Here is a 13,678-nt window from a genome sequence, read left to right as displayed (position 1 = left end):
ATGGAAAGAACAAATGTGCAGGGGCTAAAAGAAAGGATTAGACAAGGAGGGATTTAAAGAAACTTTGATATGAAACAAAATGTTCTCGCATTTGTAGCCAAGAATAAAAATGTTTTAAACTTCCTGGATAACATATCTCTAACACAGGAATAGGTATATAAGCAACAGATTTTGCACAGAAGTTGAAACTAGGCAGTTACTAACAGTAGTAACAAAGCAAAAGAAAAATTTCTGAGTCCCAGTGTTTGGTATAGTGCTTCTTCATAAGATGGATTTCAGAAGCACTGGAAAGGCCAGACCATCGGTTTTACCTGATGTCAGCTATTAGAGTCTTAGATCTCTGCTGTATTGATTGCCAATTAGCTGTGTGGTACCAAAGTTGTAATTAATAATGATTTTTCATCACCATCCATGTAGTTTATGAACTGTGGTGTTCTATCTTTGAATATAAGGTGTAGTGTGCAAATGCTGATGATTGTTGTTAAACAGCTCACACTATGCACTGCAACTGCTGCTGATGAGGTGCCTGCTGAATTTTGGCCAGAAATCTTCCCTGGGAGCTAAAACCAGCAGAGGCAGGATTTGACATTAGCCCTGTAGCACTGTATTATGTAGCACTGTATTATTAGCACTGTATATGTTTGTCTATTCTGATTCAAACAAAAGATGCACCACTGCATAACTCTTGACATGATAAATGGCTTTTTGACTCCTCAGAAACTGAAAGCAAATAGTGCTTTTGCTCATTCAATGTTGGTGGTAAAATATGAAACAGATAGAGAAGGTTAGAGAAGCAGATGTGTGGTCAGGAAACAGCTTGACATACTGGATGAGAAAGATTTATTTAGTGTTACTGATTGTGATAGTGTTTTGGGCTACAGTTTTTCTCCATTAGTCCTGTTAACTTTATACAGGATCCCAGGATAACATTAGTGCCAGTACTGGCAGGTTTTCAGAGGCTTCCTTAAACCTCTTATTTCACAGAAATCTGTGAAGTTTCTGGCTGATCTGTCCTTTTCTAGCTAAGCCTTTACTAAGAAATGCAGTGATTTTTCCATAGCTACTTGAAAATAGCTATGGGTAAAGTCACAAACTACTTTCACATTAGATTAAGGGTTTGACAAGAGTAGTGGGAACAAAGAAATTCCAAATTAAGTCTGCTCCATATTTAAACATCCCTCTCCCGGCCCCTTTTGCACAATAACAAAATTTTCTCATGCAAGCATGTTGTTGATGTACTTTCAAAGAGAATTCCAGCTAGCTGAGAGGTGGGATTAAATGGATTAAACAACCTTCTTGATTTTCAGTGAAAAGAAGTTTGATGAAGGCATCTATGAATGCAGACTTAGATGATCACAGACTAGCTTGTCCTTCTGAATAACCTCAGGTTCCCTTGCAAATTATTCTGCCTTTTCTGGATGAGGATGTGTGTGTTGCCATGCCTGTGCAAGCAGATATGCATGTGGGGAGAAATGTGTACATGGAACATACACTATAGCCACAGTGGTTATATAGTGGTTTAGATAGTAGTCTATCTAAAGCCATAGGCTGAGATATGGGCTAATATGTTGCACAGTAAGGCTACAGGGAACATCAAATGGTGTCCAGTCTGTCCTCTGTGTCCATGTACTACAAAACTGGTGTGCCCTGCTCAGTTGGCCCTAAGTCACAGGAAAGCCTTCAGCCCAGTTGATGGGCATACACTTTAGTGTTTTTCTTTCTCTTCCTTCTACCTCAATACTGTGTGGTTTCCAAGTGCTAATTCTGCTTGTCAGCACAGACATTTGACATGATATGAAAAGTAAAAAAAAGAAAAAAAAAACAAAAACCAAAAAACAACTTTTCATGGAATTCCTTCTCTAAGAATTTATCAGGCATCAGTTTTGTATAAAGCACATAGGCATTTATTAACTTACTCTTCCTTCTAATGAAAGATAATTTCCTCTCAGCCCTGCCTATCCTGTCTGCTTTCATTTTTCTGACCCCTAACAATTTGAAGCTCTGTTCCAAGGTCTGTTGGCAGCTGATTACTTGATGTGTGGCAGATAACTACTGGGAGGATATGTTGTATGTATACAATGTGACTGTAGCAAATGTGTCTTCTCTCCCTAGCCATTCTGTGGCATTCTTTCTTTCTCTTCTCTAGCTTATTGGTAACTAGCTCAAGCGGCAGTAACAGTGGTTTTTGTCACGTGTTAGTAACTTTTTACCTGTAGTCAGAAGCCCCATTCTGTTGCTGGAAAGATACAGATACTACCATATACTTGGAATGGCATCTATGACAAAAAGTAATTAAAAAAAAAAAAAAAAAAAAAAAAAGGTAGGGGGAAGAATTGGGAGAGGCAGGGCAAGATTAGTAGTACTTTACACCTGTCAGGGATCCCTTAAGCATTCTTATGGCTTTTTTCTACAGTCTTCTAATTTACCTTAATCTATTGCTATGAAGAGTTACATCTAAGCTGAAGAATGATGTATCCCATATCTCACTTAAGCATCTAGTTTAAGTCTAAGAAGTAAGTTTGTACTGGGTATGTGCTTTGCCTTTAAAAGCAAATTTCTTGCTGCCTTTGATTTCTGTATTAATTTGGAAAGATATGCCAAGTGTAAAATTTATATCACATTTGTTTCAAATTCAAATTAAATCCCTTTAAACACCCCCTCCACCCTCACCCCCCCACTCCCCCCTCCGAAACAAAGAATTTATATGAAAGGAGGGGGGGAAAAAAAAAAAAAAAAGTGGCTTGGTGACCTTATCATGGCTGGATCTCATCCTTATTAAGGGCCAAATCTTTTTTGTACTGAGAGGAAGTAAAAACAAGAATTAAGAACTTTCTCTGATTACTGATGGGGACAGCAGTGTTCTCTTTCTTAGACCTGCAAGGAAATGCTACAAAGAAGGCATTTATTCAGTCAGTGTAATTCTTATCTCTTTTCTGACTGCCTTACATCTTTCATTTTACCTTAACACTTGGGCTTGTGTCCCTCCCACTTAATTTTATTCACCCAAGACATGTCTTAAAAGCCTGGTGAATGATTACTTCCTGTATAGCAACAGAGAGAGACAGCACATCCCAAGGGCAGGGCAGCTGCCTAAGATTACCTCCTTTACACCATTTTCTTGCTCTCCATTTTCTCTGTCTTCCTAACTGTAAAAGGTGAAGCTTTGCTTCTAGTTTGGTATAACAGATAAGATAAGAAATGTAAGTACCTTATATTAGTACCTTTTTTTTCAATGTAAGTAGATCAACTAGAGCAGAGAAGAAAGGAGAACACAACTTTAAAGTGAAAGTTAGCTCCTCAACTATAGGAGTACTTAAATTGCTTGCCTATCACACATTTCTTTAAAAACTTCCACTATGATTGAAAACCTCCCCCTAGTACTGTATAGTTCACAACGTATGTAAAAGTTAACAAGTGCTCAGAATGTGTTTTGAAGATTGATAATGTTTTTCCTGTGTTTTCTTTATTTTTCCCCTATAAAGCAGTGTAGAAGGGACTTGTCAGGTTGTGCCTTATATAATTGAATTGTTATGCCAAGAGGCTGTGCAGAAAGGTGGTTACATCAGTGATTTCTTTTTCATCCCACTGTGCTTTGATCTCCTTCTATAAAGCATAAGATCTAAAAGTGGAAACTTTTGAAAATGAATTTTGCTAGTCCAGCTTTTGTAATCCTTGTGAAAAATGTCTATTCTTATCAGTCTAAAAAGATTTAGTGACTGTTGTCTCTAGAAAGCCTTATATTATCAGGATTACAACTAGGGAATTATTGTTATGAAATATTTTGCTTACATGTTTTGAAATGTTGTTAATACTTCAGAATGAATGGATAAAGATTCATTTTTGGCCATGCTTCGTTGTATTTTCTCACTAAAATACAAAAATGCAAAGGTGAATATTTGCTGTCCTTCTTTTAGTTAATCACCCTACTTTAATTTCGGATGACTGAAATTTACTGAAACTGTCACCTTAATCCAACCGTACTGATCCCAAGCATTATATGGTGCTGGAACAAGTGGTAAATATTTTGTCTTATGAGATCTAGCCCATTATTTGCAATGGATCCATTGCAACAGCAAGCAGCATATACACAGAATATGGTTTGCAGAATTTATGGCAATAAAACGTAACATCTTTTAGAAGGGAATAAATATCCTTACTTACCACTGCACAAAATTCACACTTACGTCATTGAGATGAAGTCAGTAAAGCTACTGCAGTTGCCCAGGATCTCATTTAGAAGAATCCTTCCCATTATATCTTCTGTTAGTTGAGCTCTCCATGTATCTGGAAAACAGTGCTTACAGTAAATTGTCAGCAATGCTTAGGGTTGTAATGAACATATATATACATATATATACATATGTTTGATTTATTTTTTATTTTTTCATTTTTTTTCAATAGCCTTGGGCCAGATTATGCTCTATGTTGATGGCATGAATGGAGTAATAAACCATAATGAAACTATCCAATGGCTGTACACACTTATTGGGTCAAAGGTAAGACACTCACCAAAATTCTTGTTTAAATGTTTTTGGATATTTTAAAATGCATTTTATTTGTACTATATATGCACTAGAGTTTCAACAGATTGTGCACTGGGTTCTCTATGAGTATGACTCACTGCCTAGAAGCCAGGGCACGCTGGGCTGTTATTTCTGTTCCACGTTTTTCCTACTCCTTTATGCTGTTGGGACATACTCTGGTTATGAAAGTAAAGGCACTAGGATCAAAGAATATCCCAAGTTGGAAGACACTCACAAGAATCATTGAGTCCAGCCATGGCTCCGCTCAGGACCACACAAACATCAAACCCTATGTCTGAGAACATTTTCAGAATGCTCCTTGAACTCTGGCAGCATTCAGTCTTGACTGCTGCCCTGGGGAGCCTGTTCTGGTGCAGAACCTTTTCCTAATCCCAGCTGCCCCTGTCCTGGCACAGCTCCATGCTGTTCCTTCGGGCCCTGGCTTCCTTCTTGCACTTGAAGAGCCCTAGAAGACAAAATCTGGTTCTTGCCTACAATGGATTTTTTGTTGGTCCTTGCATATGAGGAGGCAACAACTGAAGCCTTATACCAGAGTCTGTGCCACTTGAGTGGAATAAAAGTTTGTATAGTACACAATACAATTTTAAGACTATCGGTTTTGGAAGTTGAAAAAGAAACAGAACATAAATTCCACTTACACTCCATCCTGAATAGTTACAGTGTAGGTAAAGCCACAAATATGCAATCTGTTGGCTATCTTTGCTTGAAGTTTGTGAAACCCCACAGGAACTGCTCCTGCCATTTAGGCCTGCCTGGGACAGTCCTGAATGACACAATAACTGGAACAGGGTACTTTAGCTGCTCCTGACAACCTGAAAGATGCCATAATTGGTGGAGCTGAGTCCATCATTAGAATTATTAAGAAATTTCCAGGAATTTTTCCTCAAGTGTCTGAGTCACAGAAAGTTGCTATTTGGAATCTGTAGCGACATAGATATGCTGCTGCTTTTCTATTTTCTCTCTCAAAAAACAGCTTTCTTAGAAGAAAGAAAAAATCAAAAAGGCACCTTATAACCACCTCAGTTTATTTTTTTCTCCGATATGCAAATTTCCCTGCGTTGGAAGATGAGTAAGCTAAACGATAGATACTAAAGCATTAAAAGAATTGATTTATCTTGAGTTCACTTCTACTACAGGTAGATATGTAAAAGTAAGATAATAATTGTGGTTATCAAGCATCAGGCTTACTGGACATGATTAATGAGCAGTTCATATTTGGGAGAAGATGAGAAAATTTTCCCCACATAAAGTGTTCCACTGTTGGCTGGATGTTACTCTGGGCATTTTGCCCTCTCAAAGCAGGGAATGTTAGCCACAGTTGGAAACGCGGTGCCAGAAGAGAGAGAAATGGATTTCTTGCTGTGGATCCTCATTTTCTATGGGACAGATGGCAGAAACAAAGGAAAGAAAAGAAAAAAAATAAAAATGGCCATGGTGTCCACAATTATTTTAATTCTCTATTGGAGCTAGTGCAGGAGAAGCAATTGTTATTTCTACCTGCTGAATAATTTCTGGCTAAATTTTCTTGACCAGAGTTCTTTAACTCTCCAGTCCTTGAACTCCTTTCTCCCTCCCCCATGGTCAGCCCAAATGATTATCTCCATATCCTGGCTCAGTGCCTGCAGCTAAGGAATGCAGGCAATGTGCTTTGAATAGTTTGGTTTCAGGTAGCATCAAAGTTGATTTTTCATTATTGTTTGACTGTCTTGGAAAAGATCTAAGTCCATGTCTGTGTGCCAGAAGCTAATCGAAGGCATGACAGGCTTACTATCACAGTATGGTCTGATAGCTGCTTTATGCTCTTTAAGATGTTCTTGGCTTTCTGTGAAAAGCAAATCCATGGAATTTGCAACACACCTACACCCTAATTTGCAGTCCTGCTCTCCTGGTTCCTTCTTTGTAAAAAAGGAGAGGAAACATTTTTTAACACTGCCAAACAAAAAGGAATTGTAAAAGTGCTGATTAAGTATCAGGACAAATCCCTTTAAGAGGAAACAGAAGGCATGTAGTCATTCAGCTGCCACAGCTGCAGATAGACACATTGCTTCTTGCCCTCTTGAAAATTCTGATGAAGTTTAGTAAACTCAGCAGTGGAGATGGTTGAATCTTTTCCACTGCAGAATTTTTCTGTCAAAATCTGTAATGGTTTTGACCCTTTGTTGTTATTTGCTCTTCTGAATTTGTGCAAGGCTATTGGCTCTGTGTCTGATGCTCACTTAGAGTGAAAGATGTTTGAATGCACTTTTCCAACACAATGACTTGTGTTCAGCAAGGGACCTTAGTGTGCTTTGTCATGCTCAGCAATGTGACAGACATAAATTTGGCACCCAGTAATTCTTCTGTTCAGGGGAAAGAAGGGAAGAGGACTAGGTCTTGAAATTAGCAGGAAAGAATGAGTAAAAACAATTAACTGAAAGCTTGTCTAGATTGTCCCCATTATATGCCAGACTAGTTGCTTATGTAGTTGGAGTATTTGAAGGCACTGGTGATTTTTACACTGAATGTGAAAAGACTAAGCTTATCACAGAATCACAGAATTGTAGGGGTTGGAAGGGACCTCCAGAGATCATCGAGTCCAACTGCCCTGCCAAAGCAGTTTCCCTACACCAGGTCGCACAAGTAGGTGTCCAGGTGGGTCTTGAATATCTCCAGAGAAGGAGACTCCGCAACCCCCCCAGGGCAGCCTGTTCCAGTGCTCTGTCTCCCTCACCTGTCTCTACACACTACTGAAAAGAGTCTGGCCTCACCACTTTGCCCCCCACACCTTAGATATTTATAGACCTGGATCAGGTCCCCTCTCAGTCTTCTCAAGGCTAATCAGACTCAGTTCATGTAGCCTTTCTTCATAGGGGAGATGCTCCAGGCCCTTCACCATCTTTGTGGCCCTCCACTGGACTCTTTCCAAGAGGTCTGACACAATACTCCAGATGAGGCCTTACCATGCCATAGTAGAGGGGGAGGATCACCTCTCTTGACCTGCTGGCCACGCTCTTTTTAATGCACCCCAGTATGCCATTGACCTTGTTGGCCACGAGGGCACACTGCTGGCTCATGGCCAACCTGTCGTCCACCAGGACACCCAGGTCCTCTCTTATGGTGAAGTGGTTAAAATTCCAGTGGCATGACTGAATTAGTTCTGCTGCCTTTACACTGGTTAACAGACATCAGATTGAGGAACTGAAAACAGGAAAGAAAGTTATTCTTAGATTACTCATTTGGTACTGGAGAAAGAGACTCCTGTTTCAGTTTGGTCCTGCACAGGCATTAGATTGGAAATTTTGAGTTAGCAGTACCTTTGTTTTGCTGCACTGATTAAAGAGAAGAACATTATTGGCATCATTGACCATCCCAGATGGTCAGGGCCTTTTCAGACCTTTGCAGGATGCCTGCATCCACTTATGACTAAGCCAGTGGACTTTCACAACCTTTCTGTGCTCTGCTTTCCAATCATCACTGGCTAATAGATCAGTGATGTTATCACATCTTCTGCACTGTAATCCCCCTTTAAATATAAATATATCCACTATTTTGTCATTATTTATGTAGTCATCTGTTTGTCAGTCTTTCCCCATTTAACAACGTATTCAGCTATGTGCTTAATATTGTACTTAGGGAACTTCAGTATGTAACTGAAGTCAGTAATATACATCTTACTACTACAAAAGTGGACTATAACAGAGCTAAGTTACTGATCATCTTAAATAAGCTGGAAGTTTTGTGTAAGGAAAGTATCTGTGTCAACAAAGTTTACACTCGGCATTCAATGGTGGCATGGAAAGTTCTTGCAAGATAATACTCTTTAAAATCAAATCAAAAGCACAAATGTTGACTCAATGAATGTTAGTTACCTGTGCTTTCAGAAATGCTCCTTTATTGTGGGTTTTTTGTTTTTTTTTCAGTGATCTTGCCTTAAGTGACCACATGCTGTAACACAGTTTAAACCTAGATTAAACCTTACAACATTTGAAAAGTTCTAATTTACCAGTTCCCTGTTGTTGGTTTGTTTGTTTGTTTGTTTGTTTGTTGTTTTCTGCTGGCTGTACACTGTTGTTGCTGACATTAGAATTAAATTTTTTGTGTCAAGTCGCATTTAGCCTGGTTACAAAGGGACCTGAAGCTTTTGTTCATGCAGGCACCTCAGAGCCCTGTGGAGGTCTCCCCTGGGTCACCTGCTGATATAGAATCTTGATTTAATGGTGGTAGGCAGGGCTGTTGGAAGACTTCTTTTACCCAAAACAATGAACGCCAGGTTAAAGATGTGTAAGTGCTAAGCTGTATTAAATTCTTGTAATGTGTTTTTCATCTGTTAGCATATATGAGGTAATATGTATTATCTTTCATATGCATTAGTATTCTCTCTGAAGTGTTAATAGAAAGCATACAGTGTATCATTGCCTTTCCCTCTCCAGTACTAGTTACCGAGTGTTTACAAAATGTACATTTCTGAACAAAACATCTTGGAGAAAACCCAACCATTAATATCATCCACCAGAGGAAGCAGAAGTTCCTTTGCATCCCAAATCTGAAAGCTTCTGCCACTTCATATTAATCTTCAAATGTATAAGACATAAAGCATTCCAAAACTTGAATCTTGTTTCACCTTTTTTGTTCCCCCACATTTTTTACTGCTACTGATAATTAATATTTTTTTCCCATTTGATGATCCAGGCTGTTCTAATTTTCCCCCAGGGGAGCTAAAGCCCCTTTTTGGCATTGTTTTCTGTGGAAAGTAATCCATTTTCAAAGTGGTACTGGGTAACTTCAGAAGTCTGTGAGGAATGCTAGGCCTAGGCTGACACAACAAGGTTGATTAAAGATTCCTATCTCACATCTTGTTCTAATTTTTTTTTTTTATTTTTTTTTATTTTTTTGCATTACTTCTGTCTGAGTCCTATATCTCAAGGTTAAATATGAATTTTAACTAGCAAGTTATTCCTGTGCCTTGTTTCAATCTTTTGCTTCCCTCTGAATTGGAGTACTGATGTTCTGAATATTTTAAATATAATCCAACCCAAAAGCAGAAGAAGAATGATTTCAAAGCAGAAGAAAGGAAAAAAAATACTATGTTCATTTAGAACATAGCTGTAGTGAATTTGTTGATTTCAGAATAAAATTTCAGTTTTAAAAAGAAAAGTTCAGTACACCTTTTTCCAGTGAGGTTACAGCAACGTGTTGAAACATCTACATGATGGGTCTGTCATTCCATGAGAATTTTGTAAGAAATGACGTTCTTAGTTGCACAGAACACTAAACCTAATTTTGCAAGTAATTTGAGGTACGTAGAAGCAGATAAGCTAAGTACTTGATGAAATGTGTTTCATAAGCCTTTTACACGTGCATTCAACTCATGCTGTAAGAATAGCAGAGAATACTGCTTGAACTAAGTCTTTATCTCAGAAAGTCTGTCACCAATCCTATACAAATGGATTTTAAATTGGATCTACAGATCAGTACTCTAAAGTGGTTCATAGACATGGAGAAAGTCTGAATTCAAAGAGAACTAAAACAAACTGAGTGAGTCTGAGTTTACTAGCTTGAGTAGCACAGAAAATCAAAAACATCTTAAACTGACACAACACAAGAGAGACATTGGTTTAATCTCTTGTTGAGTTTCTTGTGTTGTATTTGCATTTCTTGACTTTTTCTGCATATATGCATATTTAAATCATTGCATATGCATGATCTGTTCTGAGTTAACATTACCTGGAAGGTGAAATGGAATATGCATAATAATATGCCAGATTTTTTAGCAGAAAGTGGTGTTGTATGATTTTCTTGGGCTTCATTCTTATTGAGTACAAAGGTGATCTAGAAAAACTGGCCTGCTAGAAAAATTAAGCATGCACAAGAAAATGTACATGAAATTAATCAAAGACAGTTTATGAACTTTGCTGTCACCTTCTCAGTCTGCTGCCTTTATGGTTAATTAACTCATTTTCAGCCTCTTAAATGTGAGGCTTCATATACAGCTAGTTTATAAGCAGTACGGATTGTGATGTTCCTCCTGTAAACCTGTATTTTTGTTCTTTTTTTTTTTGTGCCTACTCCAGGCAGAAGAGCCCATTAGGTAATATTGTTTTGGGTACTCTAGTCACTTTCCTTCCTAGAAAGTAAGGCTCTCCCCTAAAATAAGAGTGGTCTTCCTTGTGCACTGTCCTGCCCTCAAGAGGTTGAGATAAGTGAAGGAGCTGCTTCTTGCACTTAATCTGATGTGCGTTTAGGCTTTGAACTATTGTCATGAAAATGATTGTGTGAGAAAGAAACAAAATCCTGGCTTTATAAGAAGTTAACTTTCCCATTTCCAGCCTTTGGAGGGCCTGAGCCAAATCTTACCAGACCAGAGGAAAGCTTTCTTCAGTGTTTCACTCAGAATCTGAAACTGTGCATGAGCATAGTTTGTTTTGAATTGTATTTAATTAGTGCTTTGAAGATAGGGATCAAGATGTTGCAATAAACTTGGATTAGGATAAGCCAGCAAGTGCAGACTACATTATGTTCTCGTTGTGGTCTGTCGAACTCAGCAGGCAGACTACTTCAAGTCCTCTTGTTTTTTTACAAACTATATATGAAGATGATTTTTAAAGTAATCAAGCATGGTTGTTAGCAGTAGGTCCAGTTCTGCAGCAGTAAGTATGCCTGCTGCATTAATTTCTGGATATTTTGATGGGATAAATACCCATTTTTCTCTGTTCATAGTGAATTCTTGTGGATAAAAACAGTGCTTAGAAAACACAAGTTCCCCTACATCATGTCAGAGATCTTATTTCAACCTATTTGAATTGGAGAATGAGAAGATATAATGATTAACTGCCAGCAACATGGCAAATGTTCAGGCACAACTTTTCACTCTATCACATCTATTCAGGTATGTATGAGAAAATGTTCTGTTAGCAAGGAGAAAAATATATTCACATATTCCTAGAAAATATCATGCATCTATACAGATGTACAAATTTCTTTTTATAAAACAAAGGCATGAAGAAGAAAAAAACAAGCGTAATACTTGAATTAGGTAGGGGGTAAGAAAAGGAAAACATAAAAATCAGTATTAGCTTTTAGAACTTCATTGGTCTGTTCCACAGAAGCAGTTCAGATTCAGAGATAATTTGTGGGCAACTTATTGTGCCCCAGGTCCTAGCTTTTAATAACTTCTATTAGCTACTAGTATTTTTTAACAAGCACTAAGTCCAGTATTCAAGTGAAAGGGGAAGGTGCAGGTGGAAAGCTTGTTTGTATTGAGACATGTGAGTAAAGAAAATGGAACCCACTTGTCTTTACAGCATGCCTGGAGCCACTGGTTTGAAAGATCCTTAACTATAAAATCAATTGCCTCAACAAGAAAAACAGTAAATTTTCAACTGTAAGTTGTCAGCTGGAAAAGAGTGAAGAAATACCAAATAGTTGCTCCAAGGATAAAAAGCAGATGGAGATGGTTATAATCCAAGTTTACAGTACATGCCATGAGATGCAAGAAGTGTGCTTCCCTGAAATACTTGTGCACATCTAAACAAAGAAATCAATTTGCCTGCCTGTGTAACACATTGCTGTCATAATGCCAAAGCTATTGGGATAGCTGAGTTGTTATTTTTCAGGTAGAAATATCATTAGTCCAAAGTCAGGATTTTACTAAGCTGCATTTTAAGGAAATACAGCATGTTATAAAAATGAAATAGACTGTTGTGATGTGCAGTGGCAGCAGGGCCTTGAGTCCTGGTGAATAGGAAATCAGGGTCTGTATCGTGTGTGGCAGCAGAAGTATGCAGCATCACATAATGAATAATGAGTATGTTTCCCTAAAGTAGAGAAGACCATTGTAAGGAAAAATAACTGGCATCCAGGTGCTCTGGATCTTAATTAAGCATACTGAGCCTTAGACACAGGTTTTGTCTTTTCTACCAGCAGAAAGCACAGGTGTGTGTGTGATGAAACCATACACACATTATTGTAGGAAAAAACAAAATGGTCAAATTTCTGCATTCTTTCTTTGCATTAACATGATAACTTTTATGATTGTTAGTAAGCGTTATGGTTAATTTTGATTTATTCCCTTGTGTCTGAAGAATGTAGGCAGGCTTTCCTTGTAATACCAGAGCATTAGGTTTACCTTATGTGTTAATTATTATACCTTAAGGTATTCATTCTGTGGCAAGCATGGTTTAATTTATGAGATAGCCCATTTTCTCAAAGTTCGTAGTAAACTTTTGGAGACCCAAACTTAGTTATCAAGTTGCTTCTTCAAGTTACTTCTGTTTTGCTGACTGTTGTATTTCTGAGAGAAAGTCCCATTCTACATGATTTTACAGAAATGCAAGCACAGTTTGTAAGGAAACAACAGCAGAAATTCCACACAAACTTGGTTTGAATTTTAAGTGTTATGAGGATATTCCAAATGTTGAAATTGGATCCACTCTGTATTTTGATGTGAGGTACATGGGATCCTTCTTCTTCTGTTGACTTGTGCTGCATAACCTCCCCTCTCAAACTTTTTTTCTGAATTGTCTATCTTTCTGGAGCTAGAAAACCCAGTGAGAGAGAAACTGAGCTAATCAACACAATAATATCTCCATTTACTTACTAATTTTCTTGTTTTCTGATTAATTTTTTCTCTCTTTTGATCGTTGTGTGTGTGTGTGTGTCTGTGTAACACACTAGTGAAGAATCCTGCCTACAGTAAAAAAGGTGGTATACAACATTGTTCACATCATCACCATAGAAGAGTGGTTTTCTTGCATCTCAGCATAAAAGAATGACCCAGATATGGAAGGAGTCCATGACTGGGAGATATAGGCTCCATCTGGATTCCAGGCACATTTTTGAACCAATCTTCAAATCCCTTCATCCCTCAGTCCCTCAAATGGAAAATTGGTGTTTGGATTTTACAGCCCTGAGGGGAAAACATGAGGGAGCAAAGGGACATATTACATGTGTTAAAGACAGGTATGCAAGTGGAAGTTGAACCTAGTAGCAATTGTTACCCTATCTTTTCTTCTGGCATCTCTCAAAAATGCTTTATTTGGGTACATTCATTCTTTAAATGAGCTGCTACTAGGTGAAGATACCTAAACAACATTAAAAAATACATTCTACAAAAAAAATGAAACCTTCCAAAGATTTGTGATGTCTTTATATTCAAC

The 13,678-nt window shown here is 37.9% G+C and overlaps 1 protein-coding gene across 3 annotated transcripts in view; it reads left to right on the top strand.

Annotated features, from left to right (window-relative positions):
• FHOD3 (formin homology 2 domain containing 3) overlaps positions 1-13,678 on the top strand; it is a 354,796-nt gene that overhangs the window by 199,317 nt on the left and 141,801 nt on the right. For all 3 annotated transcript variants that reach the window (XM_015854309.2, XM_015854311.2, XM_015854310.2), the window contains exon 6: positions 4,402-4,496. In XM_015854309.2, coding sequence (XP_015709795.1) covers positions 4,402-4,496 — 95 coding nt within the window. The remainder of the gene's footprint in view (positions 1-4,401; positions 4,497-13,678) is intronic.

The sequence above is a fragment of the Coturnix japonica genome, chromosome 2 (assembly GCF_001577835.2).
Source record: "Coturnix japonica isolate 7356 chromosome 2, Coturnix japonica 2.1, whole genome shotgun sequence".
Lineage (NCBI taxonomy): Eukaryota > Metazoa > Chordata > Aves > Galliformes > Phasianidae > Coturnix > Coturnix japonica.
Note: the sequence above shows the minus strand (reverse complement) of the source record. Positions and strands in the feature narration are given on the sequence as shown.